The sequence below is a fragment of the Ochotona princeps genome, chromosome 2 (genome assembly GCF_030435755.1).
Source record: "Ochotona princeps isolate mOchPri1 chromosome 2, mOchPri1.hap1, whole genome shotgun sequence".
NCBI classification, from domain to species: domain Eukaryota; kingdom Metazoa; phylum Chordata; class Mammalia; order Lagomorpha; family Ochotonidae; genus Ochotona; species Ochotona princeps.
The window spans coordinates 50,221,056-50,238,307 of record NC_080833.1 but is presented as its reverse complement, the minus strand read 5'-3'; the positions used below and the strand labels follow the sequence as shown (position 1 = coordinate 50,238,307).

Genomic DNA, 17,252 nt, shown 5'->3' with positions numbered 1-17,252 from the left:
CTAAATAAGGAGATCAAGAAGTAAAAGAGTAAAAAGACCCTAACTCAGTGGCAGCATAGGCAAGAGCTGCAAATTGACTGATACAAAGATGACCATTTCACTGATACACAGTAAACTTTAAAACAATCACTGATCAATAAAACCTAAAGCATGATAGCATTATTAAAATTTTGTTTGACAAAGAATAAGACAAGGTTTGGCAAAAATATTGTATTGCTTTTCTTTTTTGGAACAATTTTGTTAGGAAGGAAGTTGTGACCAGTCCTGTAATGGGTCATGATTTGAGTCCATTAAGGTAACCTCGTGCTGGATTTCCCAGAATCCCTTACAAGTAAACATTCAAATACGACCGAGTTTTAGCTAATGACACAAGGAGACATTTATTACCAGGACACAGGAAAGGAGTATATCACAGTCTTTTCCATGTTACTAAAAGAAAAATGGGTATGTGATGGGAATGACTGCTGGAGCTGCATGCAGTGGCCATTTCACAAGAAGCAAAGAAAAGGAGCGATCTTTTACAGGAAGCAAGGAGCAGAACAATCTTCACTGAGCGCCTACTGGGTGCCAGAGCACACGATGGCAACCTCCATTCTGACAACAACTGTCAATTTGCTTCAACTAAGAAGTTTCCAAAAATCTTTTTGGAACAAGACAGAAAGGTTAAAATCAAACCACTAAGTAAAGGAGACCACTATCTATGACAATCATTTTGTCCAGAAATGAGGTTGTGGCTAAGGGCATTTATAATGTGCTGCCAAATGGAAACTTGAAAGATAAAGGTTTCATTTATTGACAAGCATATTTTCACAGAGACTCACAGACTGCGGATGAGTCAGCCACAGTGCATGGGAAGAGCATGACAGGGAAGAACTTACAGGTTGGTGTGGGAGTTGGAAAGCTTTGAGGATTCACTCTTGCCCATAGGAGTGTAGAAGGAGGGAAGACAGACTCCATGAGTAACTCCTTTGTGGAAGGTGTTACTTACTATTCAACACCTACTACTGGAGCTGCAAATATAAGTAAAAAAATGACCAGGCACCACAACTCATGTACCCCTGGCCCTTTGGAGTCTGGTGAGTATACTCGCTTCCTGCCAGTCCTTATTGTTCTCAGAGATGCTGTTTCCCTTGGGAATGGCTCTTACTCCTTGGAGCCCAACTCATCATAAGAAGGGAAATGTGTGCTCAGGCTGTTAGCCTGTGCAAAGAGCACTTTAAAGAACTTTGGGGAAAGTGGCATTAAAAGTCAATTTTGGTGCAAAAATAAAACTTGCAGTCCACACAGACTGTTTTCATAATGCGCATTTTCCATCAGCTTTCTGAAGTCCTCTTGTATGGGAGAAGAGTAGAAACACTCAATTTAGTTAGGATTCTGGGGTTAGCTTTATGGTAGATGCTTGTCATAACAATCCACACAGCTATGGGAAGTGATTTTGCTCTAATTTGCTGGACCCAAAGGCTTATGTAAGTCTTCCCCTGGTAGGACTCTGGCAGGCGTGCAGTAATGGGTCTGTGCCTTAGTTTACTGAACCTTGGCTAAAGAATTCTGAAGAATTACTTCCTCTTATTAAACTCCATTTAAAAGTCTGCACCGTGTGTACAACAGCAGTAACACCTCTAGTTCTTTTAAAGGGTTGCACTGAAGATAAACTGGAAAAATTGATCAACATATGAGTTCAGTTATCAGACTATGAGAGTTATCATTTGTTGAATGGTTAGAAAGCATGAAGCATTCAGCTCACAATAAGTATGTGAATAGTTAGGTATATGAAAATATGTACGCATATCTCTATATGTGTACTTATCAATATTCAACAGTTAATGAACCAGGCTAGAAAAACTGAATTACCAAGAAAAAGAAATAAACCAACAACACCAAAAAATGAGGCTCGCTTCCTGCTTCAAAGTGATGGACTAAAGCTTCAGCCAAGATCTGAACCTAAAGCCCAGGCTCTGAGCAGCTCTGCTCCCCAGACTCTGTCCCTGCAGAGGCAGACATCATTCACACAGATCTCTTTCCCAGGCAGGATGAGACAGTGCCCAGACTTCATTTTTAAGATACATGAACTGACAGGAAACTGGGGCCAGTCTGTAGAAAAACCAAGTTCAGCACCACTCCCATTGAGTCCCGGGAGCACTGGGCCTAACTTCAAAGCTTCTGATCCTCTGACATAGGAGTATGAGTTGATCTTAGGCCCTCTTAAAGAGAAAGTAATCAATGGTCTTTCACTGGAAGCACTTAGGGATGCAGATGGCACTGTACTGGAGGCCCAGAGGAGTTTTGGAGACATAGTTTCAGAGCTCAACTACATCAATTATCACTGGATGTGATTACTCTGCTCAAAGTTCAGGTTCCTCATCTGTGAAACAGAAATGACAGCAGCAACCTCAGAGGTTGCTGAATATTGCAGCAAGGGTGGCCACAGAACCCGGTCTGCAGCAAAAGAAATACCATCTCTCATTTTTCCCCAGTCTTGAGAGCTCTCTGTTGAGTGGATCCACAACTAAAATGTTCAAATCCAATTCTAACTGGAAGGTGGGATGGGGTGGGGTTTTCTTGACTTATAAATCTCTAGCAGGTCCTTGAACTTCTGGGTGGTACTGACCTCTGACACACAGCTCCCATCAGGGTGGGCAGCAGCAGGGAACGGCTTCACTCCTTGAAACATAAATCTCCAGTGAGCGAGCCTGGGTGATGAGTGAGGGCATTACAACAAGAGGGGAAATTTCTTGGGTGAGAGAGTGATTGGCTGATCTTCTGCAGCAGGAAAAGATTCTAATTTTATTTGTTCCAGAGGAGACAGAACTGAACAGGCTATCACTTTATCTACTATCTGGTGGGTGGGGTGGGGGCACAGTAAGCACACAAAACGTATGATCAGACCAAAGTTAGTTGGCAGAGAAACTAACCACTTCTACCTTTCCACTTTTGGCAACATTCTTATACCCAGCTCTGCAGTCTTACAACCTGTTAGGCAAATCCTTATAGTACCACCCTCACACTGCATTATCAATGCTGTTGTTGTCACTATTATTTCCTTATGCCCAATTCCTCTGCAAGACTAAGTAACCTTGAAGAGGTTGTAACCTGAGTAACCTGAAGAGAGTTGCTATTCCCTAAAGTTTGTACCAGTTGAGAATATATAGTAGAACAATTAAATATGAAGAAAAGAGCTTCTGATGAGTTTTGCAGATTGTCTAAGTTTTGGTTTCTGAAGCAAAGCTTCAAGGATATGACCCACAGAATGTCAAAATGTCCTCCATGTTTAACCTTCCTGGCTTCCTCTGCACAGTCACCAAAACTCAGTGCCATGGGCAGGGATAAGGGATGTCATACCCACATTTTAGCTATGCAGGGTCTTCTCCACTGGTTTCCAGTAAAGTGAAGAATTAGTTTAGTGTATATGTTTTTGTATATGTTTTTGTAAGTATCAGGAGGCCAAGGCAGTTATACTACCTGGGAGTTAGGCAACTAGATGTTTTAATAAGCAAAGGTTATAGCATCTGTGCCATTTTCCAGCAAATCAGGCCCATGCCATGCCATGTGATTCTTCTAATTGCCCAAATGGTAAGCTGGTTTGAAAAAGCACTTCAGAAACCATGATGCTATTGATGCAGAACAGGGACAGACTTGGGAGTAGGGAGAAAAATATCTGTTTTAATATTATTTGCACTCACTTTTCATTTTAAAGAATTAGTTCTCACTGGAGTCCTGTAGGTTAAGCATTTTATTTGAGCATTCTGATTAAACCAGAACCTGAGTCAAAATGAGCTCTTTGTACAGTTCTCCTGTGTGGGAACTGGTATTTCTATATATTACCTGATGATGAAATATTAACTTTTCTTCTCTAAATAAAAGCCTCTTAATAAAGACCCTCCTAGGCAGAGATCAGATTAAATTAGAAGACACAATTGCAATGGCCCTTGGCTTTCTGCTATTTGAGACAATGGCATATTCTCTGTTATCTGATTATATCATTCAGTGGGTGTGCAGGACATGTTAATAGTGTCTAACGGGGAGTAAATTTTGCCCCAGAGACATCTATTTGTTGAATGCTGAAAAATAAGAGTCCTGGTGGGAGGAGGGGTCATCTTTTCTCCAAATAGCTGAGTGTCCTGAAGGCTGCAGTGGATGGCTGCCTCTTACAGTCACGGTGAAGTATGATATGGAGGAGGTAAATGAGAGGCAGATGATAGGAGCAGACAAGTGAGGCCGAAGGACGGGACAGATAACTTGGCAGGTGTGTTCAAGCACAGCCAAAATCTAGACTGAGAGACACAATGCAAGTGGAAGACTGGCTGAAAGAAAACCAGCGGAAGGCACAGCCACAGAGAAGGCAATGCTGCCTTAGTGAAATGGGGAATTCTCTGGAGGAAGGGCGAGAAGAGGAAAAATGGCTCTCAATTATCCATGTTGTCTCTCCCGACCAATCACTGTGGATGATGAAGAGGTGCAATAAAAGCCAATATTCAATTTTTCCAATTTACATGGAAAGAAGGCCATAATATATTAATAAGGGGAAGAAATTGCAGGTTACCAGTGTGTACACTGTGAGCTCATACTTGTAACATATTTACATTCAGAGAAACAGTGTATGGATTATTATTTTTATCATCTGTATTTTCTACAATACAATGTGTTAAAACTGTTACAAGAAAAACTCATCATTTTGAGCTTTTGCATGAATAATGCCTATGCAATCAACATATACACAGTACCCACTATGTGCTGGGGATGAGAACTAATGCTGCTCTCAGCACTCAGTCTGTGAGTTCTGTGGCTTTGCTTAATAAGCAGTCTAATCTGACTGGTTTGTAAGAATTTTAGTAGATAAAATGACCTTCAAATTGATCTAATGATTATATTTTATTTACTTATAAAATATTATGTATTACAAATAAAATAATTTTATTTGCTTATTTTAAAAATACACATTTCAGAGAGAGTAGAGAGATCTCCCATTTACTGCTTCGTTCCCCAGATGCCTGCAATAGTCATGGCTGGGGAAGGGCTGAACAAATCCAGAAGACAGGGGCACAATCCATATTTTTCAGGTAGGAGACAGTGAATCAAGCACTTGTTGCCTCGCATTAGCAGAAAGCTGGATTTAAAGGCAGAGACAGGCCTTGAACCCAGGTACTGATACAGGATATGGGTGTTTCGAGCAGCATCTTAAATGCTGTACCAAATGCCCACCCCTACATTCTTTTATTTTTAAAGCCTTATTTGTTTATTTGAAAGGCAGAGATAAAGAGTGAAAAGCAAGAACCAGAGGTAGGTAGGTAGGTAGGTAGATACATAGATAGATAGATACATAGATAGATAGATAGATAGATAGATAGATAGATAGATACTTATCCATCCATTAAGATGGCCACAATAGCCAAGGTTTGATCAGGCTGAAGTCAGGGGCCAGGAGGCAGGAGCTTCTTCCAAGACTCCCATGTACGTGCAGAGGCTCAAGCACTTAGGCAATCCTCTTGGCGCTTTCCCAGGTACACTAGCAGGCAGCTGGATAGGAAGTGGAGCAGTTGGGACTGAAACTAGTGTTCATATGGGGTGCCACTGTTGCAGGAGGTTTAACTTGCTGCACCACAGCATCAGCCCTACAGCTGCATTCTTAGAATGATGGTGAAATATGTGGAATGTAAAATTCAATAGCTTAAGCATTTAAATGTACATTTCAGTGGTATTCAGTAATCTTGCTGTGCAGCAATCACTATTAAATTATTTACTTATTTAAATAGATTTTATTTTTATAAAATAATGATTACATGGTGGATCAGGGTGGGAAGACTCAAGGTTTAGGGAAAATTGGATATACTCACTGCTTCCGAATTTGCTATTTCTTCTTGTTGTTTCTGGTGGAAGGGGAGAGACAAAGGAGGAAACCACTCATGACTTTCCACACATCCTAGTACTCAGGGATGAGGAACCGCCACCTCATATTAACCCAGAGAATCATCAACCATCTTCACATTTTGTAAAACATATGATCAGACCAAAGTGATGCTGGCATCTCAAATGGGCACTGGTTTATGTCCCAGTTGTTGTACTTTCAATCCAGCTCCTTGTTAATCACCTGAGAAGAGCAGCAAGAGATGGCCCAGTGCTTGGGCCCATGACACCCATGTGAGAGACCTGGATACAGCCCCTGGCTTTGGCTTGGCCCAATTCGGGCCATTGCAGCCAACTTGGGAGTCAATCAGTGGATGGGAAATCTCCTCTCTCTCCTTCCCTCCCTCCTTCCTCTCTCTCTCTCTGTAACTCTCTCAAAGTAAATAAATCTTGAGAGAGAGCGAGAGAGATGGGGGAAGATGTCATGATAAACTGGAAACTGTCTACTTAAAAAAATAAAGCACTTGTTCTTCTCCCACCTGGCAGAGCACACAGAGACCACATCTAGTCTTCTATAGGATGATCTCACGTTCAGGCATGCAGAATTTTCCATGGGAACTGGCTCAAGGAAGGCCATTTATTCCCTCTTTGCTTTGGTGTATGTGTGCAGGATATTTTTCCCAGCACACAGAAATTGCAAGTAGCTATGTGACTGTCTTCTCAGGTTGTTACTTCTCCAAAAGCTAGAAGGCCAAATCTGTTTTTCTAGAAAACTTTTCTTGTAATTCAATTAATGCCAAGTTCATGTCTTGCAACAAAAGCATCGATACAGAAAAAGGCAAGCTGGTGTAGGAAATTGTTAACCTACAGATCAAGTTCAAATTATGCTCTTAAAATTTCAGTTATTTTTTAGAACATATTCTGAAAAAAAGCCCTCTTGAAAGGGAACTTATTTTTCAATGTATAGCATGAATGTTGTTATCTATGTTTTTATAGATCCAACAGTTTGAATGGCTACAGACAATAGTTTCTTTAAAAGACGGTACCTATCTGTTACAACTAAAACATTTACTGCATATAACTTTTACTTCAGGATATTTTCTAAAAAAGAAAAATTGACAACCCCATTAGTGTAGTTTCTCATAAAACAATTGAGAATGGTTTTTTTTAGGCCAAACATGGCAGGTGTCCCTGTGGTAGGAACACTCACCACATTGTCCTCACAATGCCAGATATTTAACGGAAATCAGAAAAATTCAGTTCCAGATGCCAATATTGGGCTTACATGATACCATTCATGCAGATGCATGGAAAATCTGGACTTTTAAGAATTGAATTTTTGTGGTCAGCATCATGGATTCTCAGTTTCTGCATTAAATAGGGTGTTTGTGAAACAAAGTTATATTGGAATATAACTCGACTTGATTGTAGAGAAATAAACGGAATGGAACACCACGCATGATTTGGGGCTGTGGATCACATTTACTATGGAAAGTGCAGACAGACATTCCCAAGTTGCTTTCTTCAGTTGTTAGTAAAGCAGGGTGGTTGTCCAGGGCTTTGAGAAAAGAAAGGCAGTCATCCAGGAGGGAGTCATGGTCCTGCAGGTCTCCCTCTGGCGTGGTGCTCAAACAAAAAAGCCAAACATGCAAGATTCAACTCTGTTCTTTTACTTTCATGATTTTGGGGTTTGGGGTAGTTATGCAACTTCCAATTCATTAGCAATGGACTGGATTATTTGAAGGTGTGAGAGAATAAATAACAGAGAGGATCTTACGGGAGGTATTGAAGAACAGCTTCCTCCCAGATGCTCCAGGGGAGCCAGTTTGAGAAACCAAAGTGGGAAATGCAAGAGTTAACCTCCTCCCTCCCAGCTCAGCTCCCCAGCTCCCCCCAGCTGCCTACTGGCCCAGGCTGTACTTTCTGTGACCCCGAGCAAGGCTTCGGAGCCACTGCAGGTTAACCTATGCTGTCGACATAGTAATAAACTAAAGGGGAGGTTGGGGCACAAATGGACTTAGGAAGGCAGATTTTTGCTGCTCCTAAGCCCCTGGCCATTGCCTGACAAACAGATGAATAGTTATAAATCAGGCGCCTGCAGATTATACACCCAGGCCTCTGCACGAAATTGCTCAGAGAATTCTTCCAAACGTGGCACTGACAGCCTTGGAGAAAATGCTTTGTGTCAATGATGATAACGCACGGCCGTGTGCTACTTAGGAAATCAGAGAGTGGCTTCTCTTGGAATTTGACTCTAATTACATCTCAGATGCCTCCAAATTCCATGGCACATGCTACGTTTGAACCCCCAAAGCCTTTCATTTTGTTTGGATGCGCAGCAGCCATCCCCAAAACTTTTTTTTATCAAAGACCTTTTCTCCTTTACCTATTCCAGTACAAAGTGCAACTGTCTATTGACAGACAACCTCCAGATGTCCCAGCAGACTCTTCCCTCAATTGCCTGCCTCGAAAGCCACATTTCAGTCACACACTATACTACTCCCTCCCTGCACCATGCTTCCCTTGGGGCCAGCAGTCCCCACTAACTAACTTTCTCTATTTCTGGATCAACACCAGCAACTTAATCAGGTCCATAAGCCCTTTCTTTCCTTTTTCTTTTAGAAAGCTTGCCAGGTTCCTGGGGACCCTCTGACAAACAGAGGAGTGGCTGGTCCCTTCCACTCCCAGCATGTACTCTGATATCACTGGTAACCAGACATTTCTTTGCAGGATCTGTAGGGGCCCTCTTCTGTCTGCTTGTGTCAGGAATGCTGCATACTGTAGAAAAGGGAGAACGCTATGGAACCCTAGCGACCTTCCTTTGCCATTCTAAAAGCAACTCTGTTCTATTCCTTCAATACAAGAAGCAACAAACAAAACAAAACAAAACAAAAAACAAAAACAAAAAGAACCCAGGCAATGTGTTCTATGGAAACTTAGCTGAAGGGTGGGGAGAGATGAGGTCAAGAGTAAATGGGCTGAAGAAAGGTTGGAAGAGGCGGCTTGTGCCCAGAGACAAGTTAAAATGCACCTGCTGAATAAAACAAGCTGCACCACATACAGAAAAGATGAGAGCGGCCCACCTGTGTCTGTTGAGGGATATTTACAAAGCTTGGATCCCGTGGTCCAACACTGACGAATCGGTTTGCGGGGGAGGTGCTGGGTGTCGAGTAGGCTGTGAAGGGAAGGGACACATGCGTTCAGGAAGCGGCATGAGATTGCACACACAAACAACACCAAAACACACAGTCTCTGAGCCTATGCAGCTGATTAACAAGGAAATGTGCAGACATTGTAGCTAGCGGAGGGATCTGGCTGGCCAGAGCATTTCAGACAGCTTCTAAAGGGTGGGGTGGATGGGGAACGGGAGAGGTTGGCTTCCAACGATTACTAGAATAAAACAAAGTCAAATTGGTGCTTTCTCCTTCTCTCATACAAATCAGAGCATGCAGGATGTTTGCAAAGTATACCTGCCATATTAAACAGGAACTCGGATCAGAAAGAGATGTCCTAGCCTTTAGAGCAGGGGAGAAAGGAATTAGCTAGGAGAGGAAGAAAGCAGTTCATGTTAAGCTTTGCTTTTCACACTGTTACACTCCTGCAAATTATGAGTTGGTCCCAGGCCTCTACTACTCGAGAAGACAGAAGAGGCTTTACAGGAGGAGTTTTAACTTAAGTTTAACCCTGTAGGTTTCTCCAGGAGGCAGGTGGAAATCCATGTAACAACAGGCCCAGTGAAGAGTCTAGAAACTGTACAGCACACAACATAGGCTTAAAATAAGAACATTTGCTGTCTTCCCATCCAAGAGCCTTCTGTTCATGTACAACTTTCAAGGTCCATGTAAACCAAGATTTCACACTGCGACCTCAGGTGTCACACTTGAGATTTCTGTCCTGTCTACAGTACTTGGACACTTGGTTGTTGGTTTTCATGTTTGTATTTGAGAGTTTTGCTAGAGAAACAATTCAGTGGTGTTGGTGTTTCATTGGCTCATAACCCCAAAGTTACCTTTCAGATTTTGGCATCCTGCAAGTCTTGTCATTACTGCAAGACCCAAGAATTTATTCACATTCTTTCTTTGTAACAGATCCTTTTTATTATTGCTTAAAATAATTTCAAGTTTCTCAACAGCAATTATAAGAAGCCTAAATTTTGGTACTAATCCTAGGAACCATTGAACAGAAAAGGGAGGAGGGTGTTGTGGCACAGTAGCTTAAGTGGCAGATACGCCAGTACTGCATACTCAAGTGTTTGGTTCCAGTCCAGGCTATTCTGTGCTTCTGATCCACCTTCCTGCTAAGGTGTGGGGGCAGTAGCAGATGATGGTTCAAATATGTGCGCCCCTACCACCCAAGAGGCAGACCTGGCTAGAGATCCTGGCTCCTGGTTTCAGCCCAGTTCCAGGTATTATAGGCATTTGAGCAGTGAACCAGTAGACAGAACATCTCTGTCTTTCTTCCTCCTTTGCTGTCACCCTTTCAAATAAGTAAGTCTTAAAAAAGCATGAAAAGAGGGATATACAATTTTTTTTTTAAAAAAAGATTTATTTCTTTTTATTGAAAAGTCAGATTTACAGAGATGAGGAGACAGAGAGGAAGATACGTCTGCTGAATTCACTCCCCAAGTGGCCACAAAGGCTGCGGCTGAGCTGATTCAAAGCCATGAACTTCCGGGTCTCCCATGCGGGTGCAGGGTCCCAGGCCACAAGCAGGGAGCTGGATGGGAAGTGGTGCTGCTGGGACACAAATTAGTGCCCAAATGGATCCCGGCGGGTGCAAGGCGAGGACTTAGCCACTAGGTTACAGCACTAGGCTCCGCACTAGGCTCAGATTTGCATTTTTAAAAACACAGACAACTGAGGGAACAACACTGAATTCCTACCATATATATTTTTAAATGATAGTCATCTGCTTCTCATACTTTGATTTTCTCTTTTGATAATATGCTCACAGTTTGCATTTTCCTTGTAAAACATTTTTAGGAATAAAATTTCCACCAGTCTAGCTCCAGTGCTCTTGGTGGTCTTTGATAAGTGCTACGTCACCCACACAGATCTGTGTTGGACACATGGATGTACGTGTGACAGCGTAAATCACACTCAACAAAGGATGACCAGGTGGTGTCTCTGAAGTATTCCCATGAGATTTCTGTTGTAAAAGTATTTTTTTCCCTAAGAGGATTTACCCAGTGATGATTTTATACAAAATGATCTCAAGTGTTTGATGTGTTGTATCATTTAGCAACCTGACCACTGATTTGCTCCTTGGTCCACCCTATGTCAGACTAACTTGAGCAGATTTGAGAAACATCTCTGAATTTAGCCATTCGATATGTTTCTTGCACTCAACAGACATGTGGGTCATTTACTTTCCTATAAAAAGTTCAATAGAATTTTGTTATTTCTGCTTCTTTCAGTCTCTGACTTTACCTTGATATGCCAATATAATTGGATATGAAGTATCAACAGCAAATGATACGTGAAAAATGGTGATTTCCCTGGTATTGCATTCATCTATTCCTAGAACATGGTTTGGGGATGAGAAGGGAGCTATGAAATGAGATAACCTGTTGGACCCATCAGTAGTTAGGGAGACAGGGCTCCTTCGCATGTAAATAGGTAGGTAGGTTAAAATGCACAAAGATGAATGAAGGAAGTGTTCAGTTTAAATAACTGATGGCAGACGATAGGAGCTCTCGGTTTGATATCCTAGGAGAATGATGGATACTGGACTAATGCTTATCACAGAGAAGAAGTACGATTTCAGAGACAGCCCTCCTACCCACTGGTTCACCTCTCAACACTCACAATGGCTGGGGCTGAACCAGCATGAAGCTGGGTGTCAGAACCCAATTTCGGTCCCTCATGTGTTTCAGGACTTAACTACTTGATCCACCACTGCTACCTCCCAGGGTCAGTATTGGTAGGAAGAAGCTACAACTGGGCATTAAACCCAGAAACTTTGATAAAAGATGTGAGTATATTAATCAGTAGGTCAAATGGCCATCGCTCCTATTACACTTTTACCATGCTGGTGACATCATCAACAATCAACATTACTTCATCTAAGCATATATACCGTGGATCAGAAAAAGGTAATTAGACTTGGTAAAATATCTGTATTATACCCCACTATCTATTTTGTTTGACCTAAATGTTGCCCTCTGAAAAGAGGTTTTGCACAGAAACAATTTTTAGGTACCCCAAACTGCTCTGAGGCTAACAGGCATTTTCTCTCCTCCAATCAAAGGACACCTCACAGTGTCAGTTTCAGAACTCTATGAAGATCTGTAATGAATGTCCTCAGGTGTTTCTAAGACTGTTACAGTCTTCTGTTCTTTTTTTTTCCCCCAAAAGAGAGCAATGATGAGAGAATAAGAAAATACTTTGCATTCGAAAGATATGTGTGTGTGTGTGTGTGTGTGTGTGGTGGTGGTGGTGGTGGACACTCTACCTATAAAATTGCACATTGGGGGTGCTTAGATCATAGAATGGGATAAATGGCACCCAGAGAAACTTCTTCTGTTGGAAGCTATTTCATAGGAAAATTCAAGGCCATGGAGAAAAGAAGGAAAGGAAACAAGCAATCCTGTCTCATCTTCCAAGACTACAGCTAGAATAGTCAAGGGGATCACCTATGACAGGATGTTGGCCCAGAAACAATATCAGTTGAAGTTAAATTTTCCAAAGAAACAGTGGAATAAGGAAGTTACACTAATGAACAAAATCTCAAGTGAAACTGTATATTGAAACAACTACAGCAGTGGCTGTTTTGGTGCAGTGGGTTAAACAGACTCTTGGATTATTTGCACCCTATAAGGCAGGACTGATTTGAGATCTTGCTACTCTGATCCAGTTTCCTATCGATGTTCTCTGGAAACAGTAGAGCATCACCCACATGGAGGATACTGATGGAGGTCCTGGCTCCTGGCTTCAGCCTGGCCCAGTTCCAAGTGTGGATGTAATTTTGGGCAAAGAACCAGAAGGTGAAGCATCTCTGGCTCTCTGTTACTCTGCCTTTCAAATGAATAAATAAATCCTGAAAATATTTAAATATTTTTAAACATTAAAAGCAACCACATACACCATTGGGAATCAATTATAAATGCAAAGTTAAGAGCTTTGAAAATGAATATAAAATCAAGTAAAGGGGCAGTATGGTAATTAATTACACACACTGTGCTTACTAGAATATTACATCACATTCATCTCTTTTTTAATTATAATTCTTGCCTTATTTACAACAGCAATAATCAAATGCCACAGGAAAAGCTTTGGGCATGGAATTCAGAAAATGATTTCTTGCAGAGATTACTAGAGACATGTTGAGAATTCTGGAGGAGAGATTCAGGAATTCTTGATGATTTTTTTGATAAAGTCAATAAGAAAACCAATCTGTCCATATAATCTCATTTCAAAAGTCACCGTGGCAAACATTCTGTTAGAAATCAAATTATTCATTATTTGGCTGCTTGTGAAATAGCAAGTGTTTGCTTTTTTGTAGCAATTTTCTTTTACACTAGTCGCATTGCTAGGGGCCATTTTCCTAACATTATGGAGGAACATTCATGCAAGAGGCTTCCACCAGTGTTATTTGTGCTAATCTCAACAGATGTTTCCTCTCTCTAATTGAGTTTCTCACATTATCAAAGTCTTAGTTTGGCCATCAACACAGCAGTATCAAAATCCCAAAACCAAATCTGGTCTCATATCCAGAAACAACATTTTCCTGTGTTGCCCAACCTCATCTCACAGGTGTTGTTAATTCTGTGATCCTTCACTTGGGCAACGCAAGTCTTCCATCTGTAAGATAAGGTCTTTATACACAGATCGACCTGTTTACAGGGCTGCTGAAGAAGCTGAACACTATGGAATATGGGGTGGGAAGGAGGGAGGAGGTGGAAATGCATTAGCTCTGCTCTCACAGCTTGGCCTCTGGTACTAGGATGGCTCAGTTAGCATCTCCTGAGAAGTGAAGGTGGTTGATTCCCTGCCAAGTCAAGCATACTTCTTATTGTGGTGTTCCTAGAGTGTTGATTTCTTTTGTTATTTTCCTGAGTAAGAAGGAATATGGGATGTATCTGGCACAGGGATTATGACATTTCCAGATGAAATGTTTGCATCTGCAACAGCCTCACTCAATAATTACTCCTGAGCATGATGTTGAGAACATGGTGGTATAGCAAGTAAAGCTGCCACATGTAACGCTGGCATCCCATATGGGCACTGGTTTGAGTCCTGGCTGCCGCAGATCTAGATGAAGTTCTTGGCTCCTGGCTTTTGCCTGGTCCAGCCCTGGCTATTGTGGCCATCCGGGGAATGAAGCAGCAGATGGAAGATTCTCTCTCTCCCTGTCTCTGTAATTCCCTCTCTCTCTCTCTCTCTCTCTCTCTCTCTCTATATATATATATATATATATATATATATGTATATATATATATACATATATATATACACATATACGTATATATATATATGAAGAGAGATATATTATATATTATATAATATTGTGGGAAGCCATGCAGTTGGGTTGGATGGCATGGGTGTGGGATGAGCACTGCTCCTCGGTTAGCAAGGCTACGAGGAGTTTCTGGCTGCATGGCAAGGCCCGGCAGAATGTCTCTGGTCACCTTATTGCTGCCTCACCCCATTGTATGGACACTCAATCACCTCTCTGATGTTTCATAGGATTCTCGAGAGGGTGGTGTTGTTGTTTTTCTGCAAACGTGAAATGATTCCTGTACCTGATATAACACCTCAGACTGATCAGTTATGTTATGATAAAAACATCTTTAGCGACGTAAGGTTGTGACACACAGCTAAAAGCATACAATAGTACAATTGAGCCTACAATGTCTCCAAACATCCTGTTATGTGCCCACCTTTGTCTTGAAGCTTGCCCTAATGTAAGTAATGTTTTCCTTAAGAAATGGCTTGATAATATCTTGGAACAGATGGCAATCATGGAGGTACAAAGAGTTTGTTTACCATGTGCCTCGAACTGTTACAATACTTGAAATGATGTATTTTGGTTTCTCACCACGAGAAGCAGAAAGGATACGGGACATCTTCTAAAGGGAGGTAAATGTGAACCTCACCCCCCCCCCCCCAAAACGGCTTAAAATTTCTACCTTATATTGGCACTTATATTTAGGAAAAGGAAACAGTTTATAAAAACTTATACCTTACACTGGCACTCATATTTAGGGAAAGGAAACAGTTTATAAAGATAAAAGGAAGTTTCTCATAAAGGCCCTCTGTGTGTAGATTGGCTGAGTTGCCCTGATCCCTTTCACTGCCCTTTAACAAAAGAACAAAAAAACAATTGAATCAGCACTACGCGAAGGAGATGGTAATTAATGCATGATTGATTATGAGATTTAATAAAGAATCTATGTTATATGATTTTATAAATTCCTTTCATTTATGAGCCTTCCTTTTAACTCTGTACTCTTGATATTTTAAGTAATATTAGTTTATGTTTAGTGAAAACTGATTTTGGATTTAAGTAAACCACTTGTCACTATGTAACTGCATGTGCTGCCAACCAAGGAGTTCCTGGCTTCAGCCAGGTCACTGCAGGTTTGAATGAATGATAGCTTGCTGAAATTATTTTCTCTGAAGTAAAATAATAATAACTTTTTAGGATTGATTTTGTAATCATTCGTTTATAATGAAGTGAAAATGTTGTGCAAAAGCTTGTGATGATTTATGTATAAATAAAGAAGGCAACTTTTCTGAGTTGTCCATTATGAGCATCGTGCCATAGTGGCCCACGCCTCCTCTTCTCTCTTCTTGCCGACTCATGCATCCTTTGCAAGCTCTCGAGTCGGCGCAGGTCTCCGGTATAATATATATAATAATATATAATATAGATCATATATTATAATACAAATTATATTATATTTTAACATATATACAATATAAACATATTATAATACAAATTATATATTATAAATATATAATTATATAATAATGAGCATATATGATACACACAAAAATAAAGAATATGGTCAGGGTGCTCTGGATAAAGATGCCTGGTGTTTCCCATCTTTGGACAAAGTATGTCTGAATAAGATATTAAAGTATTAAAATACCCATATCCATGCCTGCTGACATTTAAGATAAAAACCCTAATAATAAAATCATTGAAATCCAACCGACTAGAAAATGTAAGTCTGCATGGCTTGCTTTAGGAGTAGGCAGTTTCAGTGTCTAGTTTAAATCTAGCAACCACTGAAATATGCGTAGTCACAGAAAGGCAGCACAAGAAGAAAACGTAGACAGCTGTCTGGGCAGGAAGTTACTATGAAAGGAGAATCCCTAGAACGAAGATGTCTCCCTGTGTCTACAGGTGCCCCTAGAGGGAACAGGGTCTGCTTTCTCTTGGGGCTCCCCGGCTGAGTGATGACTCCAAGCCTACAGGAACATATGTCACATCTTTGCTACCAGGTGAGCTTTGGGGCTCCTAATTTATTTAAAGAGACAATGAAGTCCCTTAAACTCTGGCAGCCTGGCCCACAGATTGGTAGGAAGTTTAGAAACAATTTCCTACCTTTAAAAAAATATATTTTTTTTTAATCCAAGACTCCAACTAGAGCAAAGTCGCAAAATTTCCTTTCCCTTAAAAACTCCATTAGGTTTAACCTCTGAGGTGCATTGAAGAGAAACTGGAAAAAATATTTATTTTTGTATTTTAAAAGCAGAGAGGGACTTGGATCTTCTTGATAAAATCCCCAGTAACAGCTGGGGCGGGGCCAAGAAACACCAGGAGCCAGGAACTCCAATTAGGTCTCTTATGTGGGTGGTGGGGAATCCACACACTTGAGTCATCATCCGGTGTCTCCCGGGCATGCTGGGAGGAACTTGGATCGGACACAGAGAAGCTGGGACTTGAGCTGGTTCTCTGATTTGTGAAGTGAGCATCCCAAATAGAGGGTTAGTTAGCTGTACCACAATGCCCACCCCTAGAGAGGAGCATTCTGCTTCATATTCACTTTCTCCCTTTCTTTCTCTCCAGAAGATAACTTACTTCAGCAACTGCTATAGGTGAGACTTCACATGGAGCAGAAAGATACAACACTCCACTGTCCTCAAGATGTGAGGTTCTGCTGGGGAATGCTCAGTATAGAAAATGAAATTCTGAGTACCTACAAGTAATATAAGTAAAAATTACTAGGGGTCATTGGGTTGGTGTCATTGGTGATGAACAGGAATGCGTCAGCTGGCAGAAGGAGAGGAAAAGTTTCACAAAGGAGGTAGAGGTCGCCTCTGGGACTGGCAGAGAGTGATGTGTTGGTGACAGACCTCGAGGGACTGCAGGTTCTAAAGCCAGTGGCAGAGAGGTGGGGAGAGCTGCTGGGAGAAAGGAGGAAAGATGCAATGAATTACATGTGGCCACACAGCAAGAGA

The 17,252-nt window shown here is 41.3% G+C and overlaps 1 protein-coding gene across 6 annotated transcripts in view; it reads right to left on the bottom strand.

Moving 5' to 3' along the window:
- Nucleotides 1-17,252, bottom strand: part of NFIA (nuclear factor I A) — a 368,818-nt gene that overhangs the window by 21,318 nt on the left and 330,248 nt on the right. For 5 of the 6 annotated variants that reach the window (XM_004588721.3, XM_004588720.3, XM_058657302.1 and 2 more), the window contains one exon: nucleotides 8,925-9,016. The exons of the other annotated variant lie outside the window; for it this stretch is intronic. In XM_004588721.3, the coding sequence (XP_004588778.1) occupies nucleotides 8,925-9,016 (92 nt within the window). The remainder of the gene's footprint in view (nucleotides 1-8,924; nucleotides 9,017-17,252) is intronic. 6 annotated transcript variants of the gene reach the window in all.